General features: G+C 43.7%; 2 protein-coding genes across 3 annotated transcripts in view; one reads left to right on the top strand and one right to left on the bottom strand.

Annotated features, from left to right (window-relative positions):
• The window catches only part of LYPD3 (LY6/PLAUR domain containing 3), a 111,471-nt gene that overhangs the window by 47,802 nt on the left and 40,825 nt on the right, over window positions 1–22,844 (top strand). The window lies entirely within an intron of this gene.
• On the bottom strand, window positions 16,624–18,656 carry BSP1 (binder of sperm 1; the record flags this gene model as incomplete). Its single annotated transcript, NM_213832.1, is given in 5 exon segments — window positions 16,624–16,802; window positions 17,273–17,422; window positions 17,619–17,750; window positions 18,236–18,280; window positions 18,574–18,656. Coding segments are annotated over 4 exon segments (393 nt in total). The 3' UTR covers window positions 16,624–16,802; window positions 17,273–17,282.

Here is a 22,844-nt window from a genome sequence, read left to right as displayed (position 1 = left end):
TCTGTCACTCAAAGGCTTCCCATCCTCCAAAGCTCGATAGAGTGTTTATCTCTGATTTTGGTAGCAGGGTGACTCTCAGGCCTGTGGAGAAGGATTTTTCTGAGACTCGACAGGTAGTAAACGCAGGAGTGGATGTTTAAGGTTATGGATGGCCTGCACCCTTGTTGAGCACCAGATCAGTGTGTGTGTTTGGGGAGGCGGTGGGGGGGCACTCTAAAATGTGCTCTCTTGCCTAAGTCTTGCCCAAGGAAATTCTAAGTGCTATTCTAAATTAAAGAAGCTAAAAAGGCATCACAGGAGTTCCCGTCATGGCACATCGGAAGTGAATCGGACTAGTATCCATGAGGATTCGGGTTCGATCCCTGGCCTTGCTCAGTGGGTCAGCGATCCGGTGTTGCCCTGAACTGTGGTGTAGGTCGCAGACACAGCTTGGATCCTGTGTTGCCATGGCTGTGGCATAGGCTGGCAGCCGATTGGACACCTACCCTGGTAATCCATATGCCACAGGTGCTGCCCCCCAAAATAATAATAAATAAATAAGTAGGCATTAAAACCAAGTGCAGTGCATGGACCTAGATTGCCTTTTAGTTAAAAGACAAATAGGCTTCTTTTTAGGGCCACACCCGCAGCACGTGGAGGTTCCCAGGCTAGGGACCTAATTTGAGCTACAGCTGCTGGCCTACACCACCGCTCACAGCAACGCCAGATCCTTAACCCGCTGAGCAAGGCCAGGGATCAAACCCGAAACCTCACGATTCCTAGTTGGATTTGTTTCTGCTGCGCCACGACAGGAACTCCAAAAAACAAATAAACTTTGAAAGACATTCTTGGAATAATTGAGGATGTTGGAACAAAGATAGATATCCAGGAGTTCCTGTTGTGGCTCAGCAGTAAAGAACCTGACTAGTATCCATGAGGCCATGGGTTTGATCCCTGGCCTTGCTCAATGCGTTAAGGATCCCACCTAGCCATGAGCTGTGGTGTAGGTCACAGACCTGGCTTGGATCTGTGGTAGCTACAGCTCTGATTCCACCACTATCTTGGGAACCTCCATATGCAGCCCTGAAAAGACAAAAAAAGACAAAAAAAAAAAAAAAAAAAAAGAAAGACAGATATCCGATGACATTGTGAAAATATTGTTAACTTTTTGTTGTTTGACTCTGATGATGATAATTTGGTCCTCTCTTGCCATTTTATTTTTTATAACGCTTATTGGAAATGGCTTCTTTATTGGGGTGAAAAACTCATTGCAAATAACAACTGCATTTTTCTTTTTTTTTTTTTTTTGTCTTTTTGCCATTTCTTGGGCCGCTCCAGCAGCATATGGAGGTTCCCAGGCTAGGGGTTGAATCAGAGCTGTAGCTGCCAGCCTACGCCAGAGCCACAGCAACGCGGGATCCGAGCCGCGTCTGCAACCTTCACCACAGCTCACGGCAACGCCAGATCGTTAACCCACTGAGCAAGGGCAGGGATGGAACCCGCAACCTCATGGTTCCTAGTTGGATTTGTTAACCACTGCACCACGACGGGAACTCCTTTTTTTTTTTTTTCTTCTTCTTTTTGCATTTTTCTTAAAGTAATGAAAGTGAGACATGCATTTTATTATTTAAAATGATTTTTATTTTTTCCATTATAGTTGGTTTACAGTGTTCTGTCGATTTCTACTTCACAGCAAAGTGACCCAGTCACACATGTGTATACATTCTTTTTCTCACGTTATCCTCCGTCTTGTTCCATCACAAGTGATTAGATATTGTTCCCTGTGCTATACAGCAGGGTCTCATTGCTTATCTACTCCAGATGCAATAGTTTGCATCTGTTAACTCCAGACTCCCAGTCTATCCCACTCCCTCCCCCTTGGCAACCACAAGTCTGTTCCCCAAGTCCATGAGTTTCTTCTCCGTGACAAGATTCATCTGTGTCGTATATTAGATTCCAGATATAAGTGATTTCATGTGGTATTTGAGACATGCATTTTTGTGAAACATTATAGAGACTTAATTCTGTTATATGTGATAATGGTCTACATAGAAGATTGTTCTTATTCTTGGAAGATGCTTGTTGAAATGTTTAGGAGTGAAAAGTTATGATATCTGAAATGTACTCATGGCAGGGTGGGGGAGGAAGAGAGAGGAAGCAAATATGGCAAAAAATTAGTACTTGTTGGATCTGGGTAGAGACTATATGGTTATATGTTGTTCAAACTTTTCCGAACAAAAGTTTAGAAACTAAACTTTGTAAAATTTTATGTAAATTTTGGAAATATGTATGTATGGGAAATTTTTAATCAAATTTTGAAGAAAAGAGAATGTAAAGGAGAAAGGCCATTAACATTTAAGGGGGTGAAGTTCCCGTTGTGGTGCAGCAGAAACAAATCCGACTAGTATCCATGAGGACGCAGGTTCGATCCCTGAGCTTGCTCAGTGGGTTAAGGATCCGGCATTGCAGTGAGCTGTGGTGTAGGTTGCAGATGTGGCTCGGATCCCATGCTGCTGTGGCTGTGGTGTTGGCTGGCAGCTGGAGCTCTGATTTGACCCCTAGTCTGGGAACCTCCATATGCCGCAGGTGCAGCCCTAAAAAGACAATAAATAAATAAATAAAAACCCCACAAAAAAACATTTAAGGGGATGGATGCATATCATTTATATTTGTCTAAATCCTCAGAATGTGCACTCCCAAGAGTGAACTCCAATGAAAACCATAGACTCTGAGTGATAATGATGTGTCAATGTTTAAGTTCATCAATTATAATCCGTGTCCCACTCTGGCGTAGGGTATTGTTAATGGGCAGGAGGTTATGCATGTGTGGGGGCAGGAGGTATATGGGAAGTCTCTGTACCTTCCCTTCAGTCTTGCTGTGAACCTAAAACTGCTCTAAAAAAAATTTTTTTTTTTTTTGCTCTAAAAAAATTTGTAATAATTTTTTTTTGCTTACACCCATGGCATGCGGAAGTTCCTAGGCCAGGGGTTGAACATGAGTGGCAAAAGTGACATCACTGGATCCTTAATTTTTAGGCCACCGGGGGGATGAATGCCCTATTAAAAATTTTAAGGGGGGGAGTTCTTGTCGTGGCTCAGCAGAAACGAATCTGACTAGCATCCATGAGGACACAGGTTCAATCCCTGGCCTTGCTCAGTGGGTTAAGGATCCAGCATTGCTGTGAACTGTGGTGTAGGTCACAGACGTGGCTCAGATCTGGCATTGCTGTGGCTGTGGTGTAGGCCATCGGCTACAGCTCCAATTCGACTCCTAGCCTGGGAACTTCCACATGCTGCGGGTGTGGCCCTATAAAGACAAAAAAATTAAATTAAATTAAAAAAATTTAAGGGGAAAAAATAGCAAATGATTTAGAATGCTTGAGGACTTGATGAATTCTTAGAGAGTGAGCAGAGTTTTGATTGGCATGATCAATCATTTTTTTTTTTTTTTGTGGAGGTTCCCAGGCTAGTGGTCAAATCGGAGTTGTCGCTGCTGGCCTACACCACAGCTCAAGGCACTGCTGGATCCTTAACCCACTGAGCGAGGCCAGGGATTGAGCCCGCATCCTCATGGATACTAGTTGGGTTCGTTACTGCTGAGCCACAATGCGAACGCCAGTCACCACTTTTCAAGGTTTACTGACGTGTAGTTGATTTACGAGGTTGTGATCCTTTCTGCTGTACAGCAGAGTGAGTCAGTCATACGTGTACACCCACCCATTCTCTTTCAGGTTCTTTTCCCATGTAGATCACCCAGAATATTGAGTAGAGTTCTCTGTGCAGGTCCCCGTTGGCCAATCACTCCATATACCTCAGTGTGCATGTGCCCATCCCAAACCTGTAGTCCATCCTTCCCACCCCACCACCTGTCCCCTTCGGTCACCGTAAGTTTTTCAAAGTCCGTGAGTCTATTTCTGTTCTGCAAATAAGCCCACCACTGTTTATGACATGAGCACACGTGGAAACCGTATACCTCGGGATTGTATGCCACGGTGACGGATGCCTGCTCCCCCCAGGCCTGAGGATGGGGGTCAGGATGAGACACAGCCTTCACACTTTAGTAACAGAAGAGAAGGACCTTGAGAATTTAAAGGCTTGTGCTTTTAGAATTTGTTAAAATGTGTTGTACGTTGCTACCGAACCTAGATGAGGGTCGGCTCAGCGGATGCCTGTGCAATAGAACCAAGAGTCCTGACCCCAGGTTGTGGTGAAGGAACGTATCGTGTCAATGTGCAGAGTCCAAGCAAGGAGAACGGGCAGCTGGTGCTCAAAAGACCCACACTCCCTGATGGCTTTCAGGCACAGGTTTTTAAAGGCTATGGGAGAGGGTGTGGCTTGCAGGGTGCCTGGTCAGCTGAGGCCGTTCTTCTGGTTGGTGGCGTGTGAGGTAACCAGGTGATATTTCGGGAAACGACATCATTCATCAGTCTGGGATCCACGTGCTGTGGTCAGCTGTTTCCACCCGGTGGGAGTCTCTTCTGTAAAAATCAGGCATGTGCATCAGACAGTGTTATCTGTGTCCTTCAGGGAGGAACTAAATGTCCAGTGACTCTGCTGTATGGCCAGTCGGTTGTCTAAATTGTTATCAGTTGCCTGGCCCAGTTTTTCTTTATTCAGCATGTTCACATTTTCCTAATCGTGAACTTTTCAGCCAGCCTCTGAGACTCAGGGGAGGCCTGAAGGAAAGGCTTTGACTCTACGAGAAGGGGACATGGAGTTCCCATTGTGACTCAGCAGAGACAAATCTGACTAGTACCCATGAGGATGCAGGTTTGATCCCTGGCCTCATTCAGTGGGTTAAGGATCCAGCATTGCTGTAAGCTGTGCTGTAGGCCAGCAGCAACAGCTCCGATTTGACCCCTAGCCTGGGAACCTCCATATGCCAGGGTGTGGCCCTAAAAAGATAAAAAAAAAAAAAAAAAGAAACAAACAAACAAAGAAAATGGGGACACGAGGAAGGAGGGCTCTTGCATACCCAGGAAAGTACCACAGGGTCCTGCTTGCTTTCAGTATCTATGAAAATGGTATTTATTGCCTCCCCAGCACCCCCAATTATAGCACTCATTCATTTGTTTATTGGGTGTAAATTTCCCCACTAAGAGCCCTAAAGACCCAGATACCAATTCAGCAGTCTGCTCTGCAGGAGCTCACAGCCAACGAACCAAAAGTCAGCATGTTAAAAGTATACTTCGATTAAGGATAGAAGTTAGAAAGAAAAAAGAGGTATAGTGATGACACAATCACTCCCCTCTGAACAATAAATTCAACCAACACAAGGTATCCTTAATATTTTTGTTTTGAATGTTTCGGTATCATGCTTCTTTATTCTGTTCTAGTGAATTATGCCAAACTTCCTAAGGTAGAGCCCTTGTTTTAGGAGCTTGCTCTTTTGTTGATTTTTGCTTTGACAAGAATATCTTGGAGTTCTCATTGTGGCTCAGTGGTAACGAACCCAACTAGTATCCACAAGGACTCGGGTTCGATCCCTGGCTTCACTCAGAGCATTAAGGATCTGGCATTGCCATGAGTTGTGGCAGAGGTCACAGACACAGCTCTAATCTGGCCTTGCTGTGGCTGTGGTGTAGGCAGGCAGCTGCAGATGTGATTCGACCCCTAGCCTGGGAACCTCCAAATGCCACATGTGTGGCCCTAAAAAGACCACCCTCCCAGACCCACAATAATATCACTTGTGTTTCACCATTACTTATGTGACCTTGGCTGTTGATTTGGAAAAGATATTTCTTAGCAAGTTAAAGGGATATTCTGTTTCTGTTTTAAGAGGCTTTATTAAAAGTGGGTAGGAGTTCCCACCATGGTACAGCAGGTTAAAACTCTGACTACAGTGGCTTAGGTCTACGCAGAGGTGAGGGTTCACCCCCGGCCTGGCACAGTGGATTAAAGGATCCAGCATTGCTGCAGCTGCAGCATAGGTCGAAGCTGTGGCTTGGATTCAGATCCTGGCCTGGGAATTTCCATATGCCACAGGTGTGGCCATAAAATTAAAAAAAAATTTTAGGAGTTCCCATTGTGGCTCAGGCAGTTAAGAACTCAACTAGTATCCATGAGGAAGTGGTCCAGTCCCTGGCCTCACTCATTGGGTTATGGATCTGTGGGTTAATGGTATTGCCGTGAGCTTCGGTGTAGGTTGCAGCTACCGCTGGGATCCTGCATTGCTGTGACTGTGACATAAGCCAGCAGCTGCAGCTCCGATTTGACCCCTAGCCTGGGAACTTCCATATGCCACAAGTGTGGCCGTTAAAAACAAAAAAAAAAAAGAGCAAAAAAAAAAAAAAAAACTACAAACTCATCAAATACATTTACTAACTATTGAGATTTTATATATATTTTACAAATACGTTTACTAACTATTGATATTTAAAATTTTTTTTTTTTTTTTGTCTTTTTGCTATTTCTTGGGCCATTCCCGCGGCATATGGAGGTTCCCAGGATAGGGGTTGAATCGGAGCTGTAGCCACCGGCCTATGCCAGAGCCACAGCCACGCAGGATCCAAGCTGCGTCTGCAACCTACACCACAGCTCAGGGCAATGCCGGATTGTTAACCCACTGAGCAAGGGCAGGGACCGAACACGCAACCTCATGGTTCCTAGTCGGATTCGTTAACCACTGCGCCACGACGGGAACTCCACTATTGAGATTTTATATATAGATACATATTTTTTTTCCCCATTCAGCAATGCCTCCTGTGTTCCAGGTGCTGCTCTGGGCTCTGGGGCACAGGAGTAATCAAAGCAGCCTAACTGGTTAGAGGTACTTTTAGTAGAGAAATTCAAATTATGTTTCTTAATTATCATTATTAGTGTTTTTGCACTGCCTTAAGGGCCTTCACATGCAGTTCTACTTTATTTTATATGGAGAGTTTTGACATAGATCCTATTCTTGAAAAATGATTCTGCTGCTAAAAAAAAAGAACCAAAACAAAAATTTGGTTTCATTCCTAGCTCATCTATTTCACCCCATGACCTTGGGCAAGTTATATCAACTCTCTGTGGCTTCATTTCCTTTTTTTTTTTTTTTTTTTAAAGTCAGTAATATCTTGCTCAAAGGATGGCATGGGAATTAAAGTTGAGTGTAAATGGATAATGACTGCAAGGCTCTTAGCATGTGCTCGGCTCACAGGAAGTGTTCTGTCAACGTTAGCTGTGATTGCCATCACTTCTATTATTCTTCTAAACATTTTTTATGGGAGTTCCTGCTATGGCACAACAGATCAGCGGCATCTTCGGCTCGCGGGGATGCAAGTGCCATCCCCAGATGCGTACAGTGGGTTAAGGATCCTGCGTTGACGCAGTTGCAGCGTAGGTTGAAACTACAGCTACCTGGGATCTGATCCCTGGCCCGGGAACTCCATATGCTGCGGGGTGGCCAAAAAAGAAAAAAATATATATATATACTTTTTTTTTTTTTTTTTTTTTACTGTGGAAGATTTCAAATGTACACAATGTAGAGAGACGAGCATAATGAGCCCCGTGTAGGTACCAGTTTCGCCCAGTTTCCGCAGTTGTTAACAGCGGTTGCTTTCGTTCTCTCTATTCCCACATAACACTCCCCTCAGACCCTCCTTTTAAGCTAAAGTGTTTCGAAGCAAGTCCCAGACAGTATGTTATTTTACCTGTAATTACTTCTGTAAAATCACTGTGAGTCAGTGATTCCAAATTAAAAGTTCTGGAATTGTTTGATTTTCTAATTCTGAGCCTGCATTGCTTTTCTAAAAAAATTCAAAATATGGTATCTTATTAATCTTTTAATGCATTGCAGCATTCTCTTTTTTCCTGATGATATAATTATTTATGCAGAAAATCCAATAGGCTGGTTTTTGGGGTCATTTAATTCTTTTTTTGAAGTTGAAGTATAGTTGATTTACAGTGTGTTAGTTTCAGGTGTACAGCAAAGCAATTCACATATATATACACACTTTTTCAGATTCTTTTCCCTTATAGGTTATTACAAAATATTGAGTGGCGTTCCCTGTGCTATACAGCAGGTCTTTGTTGTTGATGTATTTTATACATAGTAGTGTGTATATGTTAATCCCAAATGCCTAGTTTGTCCCTCTCTCTGCCCCTTTCCCCTTTGCTATAACCATGGTTTGTTGCCATGTACGTCTATTTCTGTTTTGTAAACAAGTTCATTTGTACTATTTTTTAGATTCCACATAAAAGGATACCATGTGCTATTTGTCTTTCTCCGTCTGACTTACTTCACTTAGCATGATGGTCTCTAGTCCATTCATGTGGCTGCAAATGGCATTGTTTCGTTCTTTTTATGGCTAAAAAAAGCATTTCATTGCATATATGTACCACATCTTCTTTATTCCAATAGACTTTTTTTAAAAGGAAGGGAAAATGAGATAATTTGAGAGGGTGGCTTTTGTCTCTTCTTGAAACAAAGGAGAGTGAACTTTCTCCAGCTCTTTTTCTTTTCTTTTCTCTCTCTCTCTTTTTTTTTTTGCTTTTTAGGGCTACATCCATGGCATATGGAAGTTCCCAGGCTAGGGGTTGAATCTACACCACAGCCACAGCAATGCAGGATCTGAGCCAAGTCTGTGACCTACATACACCACAGCTCACGGCAATGCCAGATTCTTAACCCACTGATTGAGGGCAGGGATCGAACCCACATCCTCATGGATATGAGTCAGGTTCATTTCTGCTAAGCCATGACAGGAACTCCTTCCCCCACCTCTTAGATTTGAATCTGAATATTTCTCTGCATTTTGTTTCTTGGTTTGTTGTCTTTCTCTACATCAAAGGCTTCTCACTAATTCAACAGAATTAGATATCCTGAAATGCTTACTATTTCCTTCTCTGCGTATTTGTTTTTGTGTCTCTTTGTTCTTTTATTAGTTGGTATTTCTTGATTTCAAGAGTGTCTTTACCTTTTATCTGATTAGAATTTTCTGAAACAAGATTTAAAGTATTCTAAGATCCTTACATAAATTGAGTAAGATGAGAGTAACATGATTAAAGTAGCATGTTAAAAATATTAAAATAAACATAATCACTTATAGATGAGAAATAAGACAAATGACTTCCAAATAGTATAAGAAATAAAAAGGGGAAAAGCAACATTGTCAACAGACTAGAACACTATAAATATTAAACTAAATACATATTAAATGTTTATTAAATATTAAATGCTAAATACATAAATAAAGGTCAGGAGATACGTTAAAAAAATTAAAACGTATTCTCTGAACTAGAAGAAATCATCTTTTGTTTTGTTTTTTTGTCTTTTTAGGGCTGCACCCGCGGCATATGGAGATCCCCAGGCTAGAGGTCCAGTTGGAGCTGTAGCCACCAGCCTATACAACAGCCTCAGCAAGGCAGAATTCAAGCTGTGTCTGTGACCTACACCACAGCTCACAGCAACGCCGGATCCTTAACCCACTGAGGGAGGCCAGGGCCCAAACCGGCTTCCTCATGGATGCTAGTTGGGTTCATTAACCACTGAGCCGCAACAGGAACTCCAAAATCATTTTTGAAGTGTCACTTTTTCTAACTTAGGGTCACTGTCCTGTGACTTGAAGCCCCAAACTCGGTCTCTCTCATGCATCCCAAGCCTGCTTGACCTCAGGTCAGATAAATACCACCGGAGGAGAAAGGACTTATTTATCGAGCATGTTATGAGCTTATAAAATCCCCACCAAAATCTTGCAAGTGGCATTGGCCATTCCCATGTACAGAAGAGAAAACCAAGACTCATGAGGGGTATTTTTTTTTTTTTTTTTTGCTGTACTCTGGGCCAGAGATCGAACCCGTGCTACAGCAGCGACCCAGGGTGCTGCAGTGACAACGACAGATCCTTAACCAGCTCCACCACAAGAGAACTCTAAATGAAGGATAATCTTCATTGGAAGTATTGTGGTTGGAGCAAATATTCTTTTATTTTTTACAGTGTTGTCCAATTTGTCGTGTCCAGCAAAGAGCCTATCATGCATATTTACATACCCTTTCTTCCATCATGTTCTGTCCCAAGAGACTGGATACGTTTCCCTGTGCTGTACAGTAGGACCTTGTTGTCTGTCTATTCTTCAAAAAATTTTTTTGGTTATAGTTGATTTACAATGTTCTGTCAGTTTCTACTGTATAGCAAAATGACCCTGTCACACATATATACACGGCCTTTTTCTCATTATCTTCTATCATATTCTATCACAAGAGATTAGATATAGTTCCCTGTGCTGTACAGCAGTCTCACAGCTTATCCACTCCAAATGCAATAGTTGGCATCTACTCATCCCAAAGCCCCTTTTCATCTACAACCTCCCCTCTCCCTTGGCAACTACAAGTCTGCTCTCTATGTCTGTGAGTCTGTCTTGTTCTGCAGATAGATTCATTTGAGCCGCATTTTAGATTCCACATATAAGTGATCTCATATGGCATTTGTCTTTCTCTTTCTGACTCACTTCACTTAGTATGAGAATCTCCAGTTGCATCCACGTTGCTGCCAATGGCACTGGTTTGCTCTTTTTTGCGGCTGAGGAGTATGGAACAAATATTCTTATAACCACATCACATTATCTCTTTCATGTTTGGCATCTACATGCTGTGACTCCATTCTGAAGGCTAGCAGAGAATAGATTTAGGATTTGGAGTCCGAGTTTCATTTCCACCGTTCACTAGCTGTTATAACCTGGGAAATATATTTAACTTTTTGCTCTCTTATGTATAAATGGTGACTTCTAAAAATCTTACTGCTTTGGGAGTTCCCGTTGCGATTCAGTGGAAATGATATCTGACTAGTATCCATGAGGATGTGGGTTCAATCCCTAGCCTTGTTCAGTGGGATGGGGTGGGGGGGGTGGGGATCTGGCGTTGCCCTGAGCTGTGGTGTAGGTGGTAGACGTGGTTCGGATCCCTGTGGCTGGAGGCTGGCGGCTGTTGCTCTGATTGGACCCCTAGCCTGGGAACTTCCATATGCTGCAGGTGCAGCCCTAAAAAGCAAATAAATAAATAAATAAATAACACCGTGGTCAGACTGTGATTCAGTGTCAAGTTCTCACCACAGTGTTGTGCAAACAGTTAACTTTAGAGCTTGTTCGTTTCTCTCTCCTGTTCCCCGCCCCCGCCCCACCCTGTCCTCTTTCCCCTCTTCTCCATCTCCCCACTTTCCTTGCTCTCACCCTCCTTTCTCTTCCCTCTCTCCCCATCCCCTTCCATTGCCGCCCCACCTCCATTCCTCCTCCATACCCTCCTTGTCACAGCTGTGATATTGTGAGCTGCTCTCTTCCTTGCATAGGAGGAAGAGCTGAGAGGTGCATGGCTGGGAGGAGTAAGCGTTGGGGTGGAGCAGAACAGAGAAAGGGGTACAAGCAAGAGAGAACCATCAGCTGAAACAGACGCTACATCCACGGAGAGTATCGGGGATATAATTAACTCAAGGCAAGAGGCACAGCTCATGTTTTGCGTTTGGGTGGCGGTAATAATAAATGAATGTGGCTTTTTCTTGAAGGCAGGGATATGTCAGGGCCTCATCATTGGTCAAGGGAAAGATGGTGAAAAAGGAAACAAGGATAAGGCCATAGAATCAGCTTTCTAGTGTTGAGTATTTTATCTTTATTGCTTTCTCCTATAGGAATAGATTTTTACTCCTGTAATGAGAATAGCTAATTTGGAAAGCCCACAATAAGCATAGTGAACGCCATCATTCAGTTTCAAAATCCACATACGCCCATACTATTTGCTTGTCACATTAAAAAATTTCTACTATATGTCCTTCCTAAAAAAAAATAATCAAACATAGAAAGTCCATTAAGCCAAGATCCCCAGTGAGTCTTTTCTGGCATCTTTCAGTGTTAAAAATAACGTTTTTTAAAAAAAGATATTTAAGGAGTTCCTGTCGTGGCGCAGTGGTTAACGAATCCGACCAGGAACCATGAGGTTGTGGGTTTGATCCCTGGCCTTGCTCAGTGGGTTAAGGATCCAGCGTTGCCGTGAGCTGTGGTGTGGGTTGCAGGCGCAGCTTGGATCCTGCGTTGCTGTGGCTCTGGCGTAGGCTGGTGGCTACAGTGCCGATTTGACCCCTAGCCTGGGAACCTCCATATGCCGGGGGAGCGGCCCAAGAAATGGCAAAAAGACCAAAAAAAAAAAAAAAGATTTTTAAAGTTATAGTTGATTTACAATGTTCTGCCAATTTCTGCTGTGCAGCAAATGATCCAGTTATGCATGTATGTATACATTCTTTTTCTCATACTGTCTCCTATCATGTTCTATCACAAGTGATTGGAAATAGTTCCCTGTGCTGTACAGCAGGACCTCACTGCTTATCCATTCTAAATGTAATAGTTTGCATCTACTCACCCCAAACTCCCGGTCCAACTCGCTCCCTCCCCCTCTCCCTCCCCCTTGGCAACCACAAGTCTGTGTTATGTCCATGAGTCTGTTTCTGGAGAACTTGTTTTCTGTGAAAGTTTGGACTCACTGATAAATTTCTGCCAGGTCTGAGAATTAGATGTAGAGAGATAGAGTTGAAGGCAGGGGGGAGGAGAGAGAAAGAGGAGAGATAAGGCACTTGTGTTTTTTTTTTTTTTTTCTCTTCCTTTCTTTTCTTTGTGGGTGTGTGTGTGTGTGTGTGTGTGTGTGTTTGTGTGTAGGCGTATAGGAACAGGAACAGTTCAGTAGTACTGGTAGGATCGTGTGGGAAATAGCCATGCTATTCTGATCATCTTCTATACCTTAAATATGGTATGAGGTGACCTAATAAACACCACCCAACACTGCACAGATGAGACTGGCCATGGTGTGTAAACCACATATGGTTACAGACTTGGGAAGAAGGACAATGCATATCCCACAGGACCACCCAAGGGTAGCACACAGGTGCAGAGCAAATGAGCAGGGCCTTTAGGAGGCAGGTTTTGCAGGAATAAGAGGAGGAGGTACCCCCTGGTTCTCTAAGTTTGATGGAAATCCAATCATGAAAATTCATGTGGCTGATGCAGGGGGTAACACGTATCGATTAATCCCTGGGAGGCATCTAGGTCTAAACTCTGATTAGTATCAAGAACAGTCTCATTGTCCAGCTCTCCTGCTGACTGAATAATGGTCCAAGCTGTGGAGCCCAGTGTAAGCACCCAAGAAACTTCCTTTTATTCTTGTTTTTATTTTTAATCTGATTTATTACGTTAAATTAAATTTTATTTTTTGTCTTTTTAAGGCCGCACCCGTAGCGTATGGAAGTTCTCAGGCTAGGGGTCGAATCAGAGCTATAGCTGCCGGCCTACACCATAGCTCATGAAAATGCTGGATCCTTTAACCCACTGAGCAAGGCCAGGGATTGAACCTGCATCATCATGGACACCAGTCAGGTTCTTAACCCGCTGAGCCATAACGGGAATTCCTATTGTTTTTAAAAGGAGCTTTATTGAAGCATAATTTGCCACTCCAAAACCCACCTGTTTGATGTGGGCAGAGGATTGCAGAAAGAAATTAAGATTTAAATCAATGGTAAGACAGCTCGAGTTCATGGATGAGAACGGTTGACATTGTTAAGATGGAAATACTCCCCAAGTTGATCTTATTATTACTTCTGCCCCTTTTTCTCTTCTCCCTCTGGTGTCCCCATTGTGTGTATGTTGTGATAATGTTGCACAGGTCCCTGAGGCCCTGTTCAGTTTTCTTCATTCTTTTTCTTTCTTTCTTTCTTTTTAATTAAAACTTTTTTAATATTTTTTTTCTGCCTTTTAGGGCTGTACCCGTGGCATTTGGAAGTTCCCAGGCTAGGGGTTGAATCTGAGCTACAACTGCCTGCCTATGCCACAGCTCATGGCAACACTGGATCCTTGACCCACTGAGCAAGGCTAGGGGTCAAACCTGAGTCCTCATGGATACTAGTCAGGTTCACTTCCACTGTGCCACAATGGGGACTCCTATAATTAATTTTTTTATTAAAGTGTAGTTGACTTACAACGTTGTGCCAATTTCTGCTGTACAGCAAAGCGACCCGGTCAGACTTATATACACATTCCTTTTCTCATATTATCTTCCATCATGTTCTATCCCAAGAGACTGTTCCCCAGGCTGCATAGTAGGACCTCACTGCTTAGCTATTCTAAATGTAATAGTTGGCATCTACTAACCCCAAACTCCCCGTCCATCCCACTCCCCCCACCCCCTGCCATTCTTTTTTGTTCTTTTCTTCAGACTGGATAATCTCAATTGATATATCACCAAGTTCACAGGTTCTTTTGCTTGCTCAAATCTGCTCTTGGACCCCTCTACTAAGTTTAAAAATTTTCGTTATTATACGTTAAAAACTCCAGAATTTCCATTTGGTCCTTCTGAAAAATTTCTATCAGGATTCTCTATTTGATGGATTAGAGTCAGCAAACTTTCTTTTAAATCTATGGCATGGCTTTTTTTAGTTCTTTGAAGGTATTCATAATATATGCTTTGAGTCTGTCTGGTAATTCTACCATCTGAACCTGTGAAAGACAGTCCCTATGGATTTTTTCCCCTGTGGAAAAATACCTTTTTCTGTTTCTTTGCATAGCTCATAAGTTTTTTTGTCATAATTGTACATTTTATTTTCTTTTTAACTTTTTAAAATTGAGGTATAGTTAATGTACATTATTTTATGAGTTTCAGGTGTACAACAGAGTGATTCACATTTTTTATTATATTATTCATTTTTTATTAAAGTACAGTTGATTTACAATGTTGTGTTAGTTTCGAGTGTATAGCACAGTGATTCAGATTTTTATATATATATGTAAAATATATAAATATATAATACAAAAATGTATTATACACACACACACACACACACACACATATACATACATACATATACATACAAACACATTTCTTCTTTTCAGGTCCGAACCTACAGCATATGGAAATTCCTGGGCTAGGGGTCGAATCAGAGCTGCAGCTGCCAGCCTGCACCACAGCCACAGCAACACCAAATCTTTTTTTTTTTTTTTTTTGTCTTTTTGCCATTTCTTGGGCCGCTCCCACGGCATATGGAGGTTCCCAGGCTAGGGGTCTAATCGGAGCTGTAGCCGCCAGCCTATGCCAGAGCCACAGCAACGCAGGATCCGAGCCATGTCTGCGACCTACACCACAGCTCATGGCAACGCCGGATCCTTAACCCACTGAGCAAGGACAGGGATCGAACCCGCAACCTCATGGTTCTTAGTTGGATTCGTTAACCACTGTGCCACGACGGGAACTCCCAGCAACACCAAATCTAACCCACATCTGTGACCTACACTGTAGCTTGTGGCCAGGATCCTTAACCCACTGAGTGAGGCCAGGAATTGAACACACATCCTCATGGAGACTAGTCGGGTTCTTAACCCACTGAGCCACAATGGGAATTCCAGCACTGGGTTTTTCTGACCAGGTTAAAATTTAGTGATTAGGCTTTGAGGCCCTCCATTATTTCTGCCACCTGTGAATTTTTCTTTCATTCCAACATAGTTAGTGGCTGAAATAATATTTGTCTAAAATTTATGTTTTTTAAGTATGCATGTATGTATGTATATGTGTATTTATTTATGGTTATGCCTGTGGCATGTAGAAGTTCCCAGGTCAGGGATCGAACCATGCAGTGACAATGTGCAGTGACAAGGCCAGATCCTTAACCACAGGCCACCAGGGAACTCCCTCTGTTTGTTTTGAAAAGGAGAGGAGTCTCCTTTAAAACTAAAAGTGGACCCAATAATCATCCAGAGAGGCGTTTTTTCAGAAAACTGAAAACTCATTTTTTACACAGAAGTTTGTACAAAAATATTCATAGCAGCTTTCTTTGCAATTGTCCCAAACCAGAAACCATCCAATATCTTTCACTTAGTGGGAGAAGAAATAAACTAGAGAACAAACTAGCGGTTACCACTGGGGAGAGCGACAAGGAGAGGGACAAGTTATGGGTATGAGATGAAGAGATAGGATCTACTATGTACAAAATAGATAAGCAACCAGGATGTACTGCACAGCATAAGGAAATACAGCCCTTATCTCACAATAACGTCTTTGAACGGAGCATAATCTATAAATGTACTGAGTCATTCTGCTGTCTTTCTGAAAGTAATACAGGATTGGAAACCAACTGTGCTTCAATGAAAAAAAAACAAAAAACATTTCTAAACCCTGAAAAAAAAGAGAGATGGAGGGAGAAAGAGAGTGAGTAGTCCTTTTGGAAAATGCCAAGTATGTGTCAGGTTCTGACTCAGAACTGAGGCAGGGTACACGCAGTCCATCTTGTCCTCCCCAAATTATGGTCCCCCAGGGAAGAGGGACAGTTTAACTGCACGTAGAGAGTGAATGGCCTGGAAGGACATGATGAGACTCCTTCTACTGGGGAGTCAGAGAACAGCTCCAGGAAGAAATGACACTTCAGCTCAGCTGGGAAAAGACAAATCTTTTGTGACAAGGACCAGCCCTCCCTCCCCTCTGGGACCTTCTCCCACCCTCATGTCAAGTCTCCCCACCAGGCCTTTACCTCTCAGTCAAGCCCCTAGGAAGGACAGTTGCGATGGGTATTGATGGTCCATCAGGGCCCAGAGGAAGGGCAGGGAAGACAGCAAGATGCTGCCTGATTAACGTGGACACGCGGAAGCTCTCCCATCTGATACATAGGGTTCTTTGTAGGAAAAGTAAAGGAACAAAGACCACATCTGCTGAGAAAGTGGTTTATTGATTGGCCCCACGTACAGGGGGAACGTGGAGGAGATGCAGGGAAAGGACGTCCCATCTGTCACTCAGTGTCACTTTCATGCTTGAGATGTCTCGGTTTTCTTCCCTGAAGTTTCAAAGGCTTGCCTGCATTGCCGGCCGTGGGGAGAGGCACTGTTCAGCACCTGAACATGGCCTTCATGAGTCTGCTGTTTTCCCATCAGTGCATGGAGGGCAAAGGTCTGTTTCTCCTTTGCTCTCTGCTCTGCCCACCTTGACCCTGCTGTCTCACCCCTGCTCTGAGACTGTGTCTTGTCCTCTCCCTGCCCCCCCGGCTCCCCTTCTCTTCCACCTTCTCTTGCCACTAATCCTGCCCCGATGCTCTTTCTTCCATTTCTTATCCTACAAACTCTCTTCTTCCCCTTTGGGCTCTCTCTCATCTTTGCATTTGGCCTTTGTCTTGTCCTCTCTTTTCTCCCCTTCTCCTGTCCCTCCTCTCTGAACCTCCTCTTCACTCTTGCTCCTGCCCCCTTCTCCTTCATTCCTTCTCTCCCCCGCTTCCTCCTTCCCTCCCTGCCCCCTGTGGCCCCAACTTGGTCCAGATCTCTCGCCCCTGCTCACCCCTGTATTTCCCCTCTTCCCTGGACACTCTTACCTTTTTGTTGCTAGCAGTACCTCCAAGCTCGATCCTGGTCATAATTTGGGGTGACCGGGCACCAATACTTTGAAAAAACACTCCCTTCTTTTATGCAACTGTCATATTCTTTGCCTCGAAAGATAAAGGGCAAAGCACACCTGGCATAGTCTGAAAAATGAAAGGAGTGCGTGAAAAAATTTGTGGTAGGGTGATTTTTAGTCTTCCCAAGAGAAAGGAACATGAACGGAACACACGGGGCTGGGGGAGGAGGTGCCCGGGGCTTCCGTCCAGGAGGCAGTCACGCACGTTCCCCTTCACCTGGGAAGCCACGTGCTCCCTACATGAGGACCAGATGCCCGCTCACCTGTGCTTCTGCAGTATCTCCATCTTTTCATATAATAGGTAGTTACGGAACACCAGTAGTATGTGGAGTCATGCAGAGTGCAATCGAAATACAGGTTGCCTTTATAGATGAATGGGAAAACACATTTATCATCTGAAAAAAAGAAAGACATTGCTCTCTTCTTCAGTTCTTAGTGTTTCATGATCTCTGCAGTAACTCTGGCAAAGTCTCCATGCCCGCTGGCCCATCATCACCAAGGGCCTGCCACGTACAGGGCCCCCTGCTAAGCATCAGGCTGTCAGGGTCAATATGGTGTGGCCCCTCCCTCAGGGACTAGGGTGAGGTCTTTAATTTTGCATGTTTCTACCTTTGCATGTGGCAGCAGCTCTGAAGGCTTTACCCTGCGTTCAGAGTCCAGCCCCAGCATCTACAGAACGGTCCCCCTTGATAAGGAAACATCTCCGTGGGGCCTCCTTGGGGGATGTGCGCACCTGCCTCTCTCTCATTTCCGAGAGGGTGAAATTAGCTCATGCATGTAAAGCATCTTTGGAGAATTCCGATCACAGTTCCCACCCCACCCATGTTAGTTGGTGGTATTTGATTGTTGTTTTGTGGCCTTTTCTTCCAGTGTTGGTTACCTGAGGTAATGGCAGGAGTAAGGAAGCGCCCAGGCAGATGTTGATCTGGAAGAAAAACAGGAGCAGAGGAGATGGATGAGGAGGAGTGAGAACAAAGCAGGACCATGACCAGACTGAAATCTATAGTAGGACCTGACCTGCATCTCAGTTTAAATTTCATAAGTTGCTTTTAAATTAAGGAAAATGCAAAGCCCTTAATAGTATCTAGCTCTTGGGATGTACTCAAGAAATGGCAGCATATTTGTCACAGCTGTTATTACACTCATTATTTTTACACATCAATCTGCGTCTGGGACAGACTTTTTCATACTAGTTCCAGCCCATCTCCCCACCCTCACCTCCATTCACAGGGTCCAGGGGTAGGAATACAGATACGCCAGCCCAAAGCAGAAAGATCCCCAAACGCGGTGCCATGGCAGCTTGCTTTCCTGTGACCTGACAGACGTCAATCTGCTTCTTATATAAGCTGTTATTCCTCATACCCCCTCGACCTGTTATCAGTCTGGCTCGGACAGTGCCTATGCACACTTAAGCCTGAGAGCATGCAGTTCAAGTTTATCTCTCTGATGGAAGGCACAGGACTTTGGCTGGGAGTTTAATGTCTCCAAGCCTCAGAGAGTTTGAAACACACTGAAAATGAGGCCAAAGTATTTGCAAACTCTTCGCAGTTCTAGTGTCCCATAATTAGGCAAAGGGACAAGGACAAATGCTAAGGACCGTTTTCTCTCCTGGGAGATGGGGGCTGTGCATCCATCTCATCTCATGCAAGTCTTCCCGTGGAGGAGGAGGAAACAGGCTCAGAGAGTTCCGCCAGGGAACAGGGTGACACCTGCTCGGCTGCTTTATTGGGTTGCTCTGAGGCTCCGACGGGTGAGCTGACTGATCCTCAGTCTGCAGTCAGGAAAGGAGATGAGATGGATGCTGTTGCACACCCATGAGAGAAAACGGTCTTTTTCACCTGTCCCTCTTCCCTTTGTCTGGTCATGGGATGCTGGGACTGAAAGAAATTTGCCAAGATTTTGGCCTCATTTTAAATGCATTTCAAAGTATTGTAGTTGGGAGATAGAGTGACAGATGTTTGAGTTGCCTTCAACTCCCTACAAAACCACCAAGAGCTTATACAAATTGTATTTCTAAAGCTCTTAGTATAAAGCAAGAAACAGATCAATTGCCCAATAAATGATAATTATTTTCAATCACATTAAATAACAGTACAAGAACCAGAACCACTAGCCCCTGATCAAAACTGACTCCCACCCTGGCATCACTGCCCCAAACTAAAATGTGCCTGCCCGACCATTTAAAACATCATTCACCAAATAATGGAATAGTTAGCTGTTTACCTTTCTGCAGTGCCCATCCTTCTTCGACTTCTGCCGCTCTTCTTGTCTACTCTCTAGAACTTCCTGCCGTCTTTCCTCACATCAGCATCAAGTTTAAGGTCATTGGCTGAGGTTGGCGGTGGTTAGTTTAGTTGTTGGAGAGCAGTGTGTGTATGCGTAGTGGAAGTTTGGTTCACTTTGCTCAGCAGTTCTGGGAGACCCATGGCATCACGTTGCCAGTCATGTCTTATGGGTGCTGCTAAGCTGTAAAGCCGTTGGAAACAACGCTGGTCCTTGAAGTGTACAGGGGAGACTGTACATTGTGTGGGAAACAGTAAAGTATTAAAGTGAGGTGGGCAGATATGCTGGAGCTCTGCTGAGGGAGATCAGTGGGTGTCAGAGAAGTCAGGAAAGGTGTGCTGGAGTTGGCAGTAAGATGTCTGGGGGGCCCTCCAGGGTGGTAGGTGGGCAGAGGGAGGAAGGAACAAGAACAGAGCCTTGGGAGGAGCAGTGAATATCATGTGTGATGACAGAGGCTAAATCCAGGTGGGTGAAGTAGCTGTATGGCAAGGTATATTTTGCTATTAATATTATCTCTCCACACCCCAATTCTTTTTTTTTTTTCTTTTTCTTTTTTTTCCTTTCTAGAGCCACACGTGGAGCATTTGTAAGTTCCAAGCTAGGGGTCAAACGGGAGCTGCAGCTGCGGTCTGTGCCACAGCCATGGCAACACAGGATCCAAGATACATCTGCAACCTATGTCCCCCTTGTGGCAACACCAGATCCTTAACCCATTGAGCAAGGCCAGGGATCGAACCAGCATCCTTACAGAGACAAGATCAAGTCTTTAACCTACTGAGCCACAAGGGGAACTCCCCCACTTCTTTGTAATACTTCTCTTTCACCTTCTCCTCCGTTCAGTCAGTAGGCATATTGCTGTAGAAATGTAAATAGCCAGAAATGTCTTCATGTTCAGCTTTGAAGTTTTAAAATAGGCTACTTAAAGTAGAGGTAGACATAATTCTACAGGCCCAAGTTTTGACTTGTTAGACTTGGAATTTTCAAGTTTCAGGCTAAGAATATAGGCTTTATGGAGTGGTTATTGAAAAAAAAAAGTCAATAGATTTGAGGAGGATGTATAACAGTGGTCTGTGTATGGTGGGTGATAAGTTTAGGATCTAGGCCCCATCTCTTTCCCAAGTACCTTGGGAGAAAGCGATTCCCTATGAAACTATCTTTTCTCCTGATCTTGGATGAATTGTATCAGCTATATGGGACACCTAGGCAGCCTTAGTGGGATTCCTGAAGGACCTCAGTGGGATTTGACAGCAGTTGGAAGAGGCCCTTAAGTAGCTGAGAGGAATGGCAGAGCCTACAGGGCCTGTGTGGATGCCCATGAGTGCCCAGACAGGTTGAAGGTTTCCCAGTGGAAGCCAGCAGGAGTGGAAGCCGAGTATCAGGCATCAGCAAGAACTTGGACATGAGCAGCATGAGAGATGAAGGCTAGACCCCCCTCCCATCAGTACTACAGCAAAGCCCGATGTGAGGAGAGTGGAAAGGAAAAAAAGCCCTGAATTGACTGAACTCAAATCTGAAATGACTGAGAAAACCCTGACATGACTGAGTTTATTCAAACTGGCTAAGTTTCTACCTACTGCTAGGCAGAATTGAGGATGGTTATAAACAAATTTATCATAAAAATAAATATTTAATTTTTATACTATATATTTATATTAAAATATTAGAAAGTTTGTACACTTGAGTTTGTGGCCTGAGAAATTTGTACGTGCTGCTTAAAGCTCTTTGGCATATGATAGATACAGTTTTTAAAATACCAAGACAATTCACAGACCAAATTTTGGGAAATTGTGGCCTTCCTTCATTGACTCAGGAATGTCTCCTGCAACTGTCTTCAGTGCCATTAAAAAGCCAGTGTCCTACATAGTTTTTTTTTTTTGTTTGTTTTTTGTTTTTGATTTTGTTTTTTACCCCAAATAGTATTTACCAGTCATGGCTCTGAATGTTGGTTATTTCCCAAATTTCTGTGTCCCCACATTAAATTAAATTTTTTTTTTTTTTGGTTGCTATTTTAAAGCTGCACTTGCGGCATATGGAGGTTCCCAGGCCAGGGGTTGAATCAGAGCTACAGCTGCTGGCCTACGCCACAGCCACAGCAACGCCAGATCTGAGCTGCGTCTGTGACCTACACCATAGCTCATGGCAATGCTGGATCCTTGACCCACTGAGCGAGGCCAGGGATTGAACTCACGTCCTCATGGATCTTAGTTGGGTTCGTTAACCACTGAGCCATGACAGGAACTCCTAAATTAAAACTTTGTTGGTGTTTCTTCTCCCTCTTTCAAGAGATCCACCAAACTGGCACAATGGAGAAGTGGATGCCTAGGAACAAAGATAAAGTGTTAGCTTGAGTGGTGCTTTAACTCAAAGAATTAAATTAGAGAACTTTCTAGAAAGAATTTGGTGGGAGTTCCCTGGTGGCCTAGCAGTTAAGGATCTAGCATTGTCACTGCTGTGGTGTGGGTTTAATTCCTGGCCCAGGAACTTCTGCATGCCTGTGGCACTGCCAAAAAAGAAAAAAAAAAGAAGAACTTGGCTGGAATACACTATGATCAGACTTCCCTGTCCTTTGTTTGTGAGAGGTGTCAACAGTTTGCATTAAAAGTCTCTCCTCCCACCCCCATTTACTATCAATTAAGCCTCAATAAATCTGTTTTTTTTTTAAATGGGAAAAGATCTTTTATTATCTCTACATTTTACTTTTCTCTGTACAGCTCCTATATTATTGGAGTCTTTCACAGTAACATAGATTTTATATATTCTTGAGTAATAATAGGCATAAGAATCTGAAAAAAACCCAGAGTTCCCATTGTGGCTCAGTGGGTTACAAACCTGACTAGTATCCACGAGGACACGGGTTCAATCCCTGGCCTCTCTTAGTGGGTTAAGGATCTGGTGTTGCTGCTGTGGTGTAGGTTGCAGATGCGGCTCGGATCTGGCACTGCTGCATCTGTGGTATAGACTGGCAGATGCAGCTCTGATTTGACCCCCTAGCCTGGGAACCTCCATATGCCTTGGGGATGGCCCTACAAAGAAAAAAAAAATCTCCCCACCCAATAGTTCTAGGCTGACATTCATCAGACTTTACTGAGCCCCAGATCCCTCCTAAGTTCCCTCTGTTCACTAAAGAGGCATTAAGTAGGCAACAGAGATGGGAAGGAATGATGTAAAGTGGGCAAGGGACAAACAGGACAGGGGAAGATGGGACC

The sequence above is a fragment of the Sus scrofa genome, chromosome 6, assembly GCF_054392235.1.
Source record: "Sus scrofa isolate SSC_HxYL_T2T_F1_AM1 chromosome 6, Sscrofa_HxYL_maternal_Yorkshire_Landrace_v2.0, whole genome shotgun sequence".
Classification (NCBI taxonomy): domain Eukaryota; kingdom Metazoa; phylum Chordata; class Mammalia; order Artiodactyla; family Suidae; genus Sus; species Sus scrofa.
The sequence above is the reverse complement of the archived record's forward strand: the minus strand, read 5'-3'. Positions and strand labels throughout refer to the sequence as shown.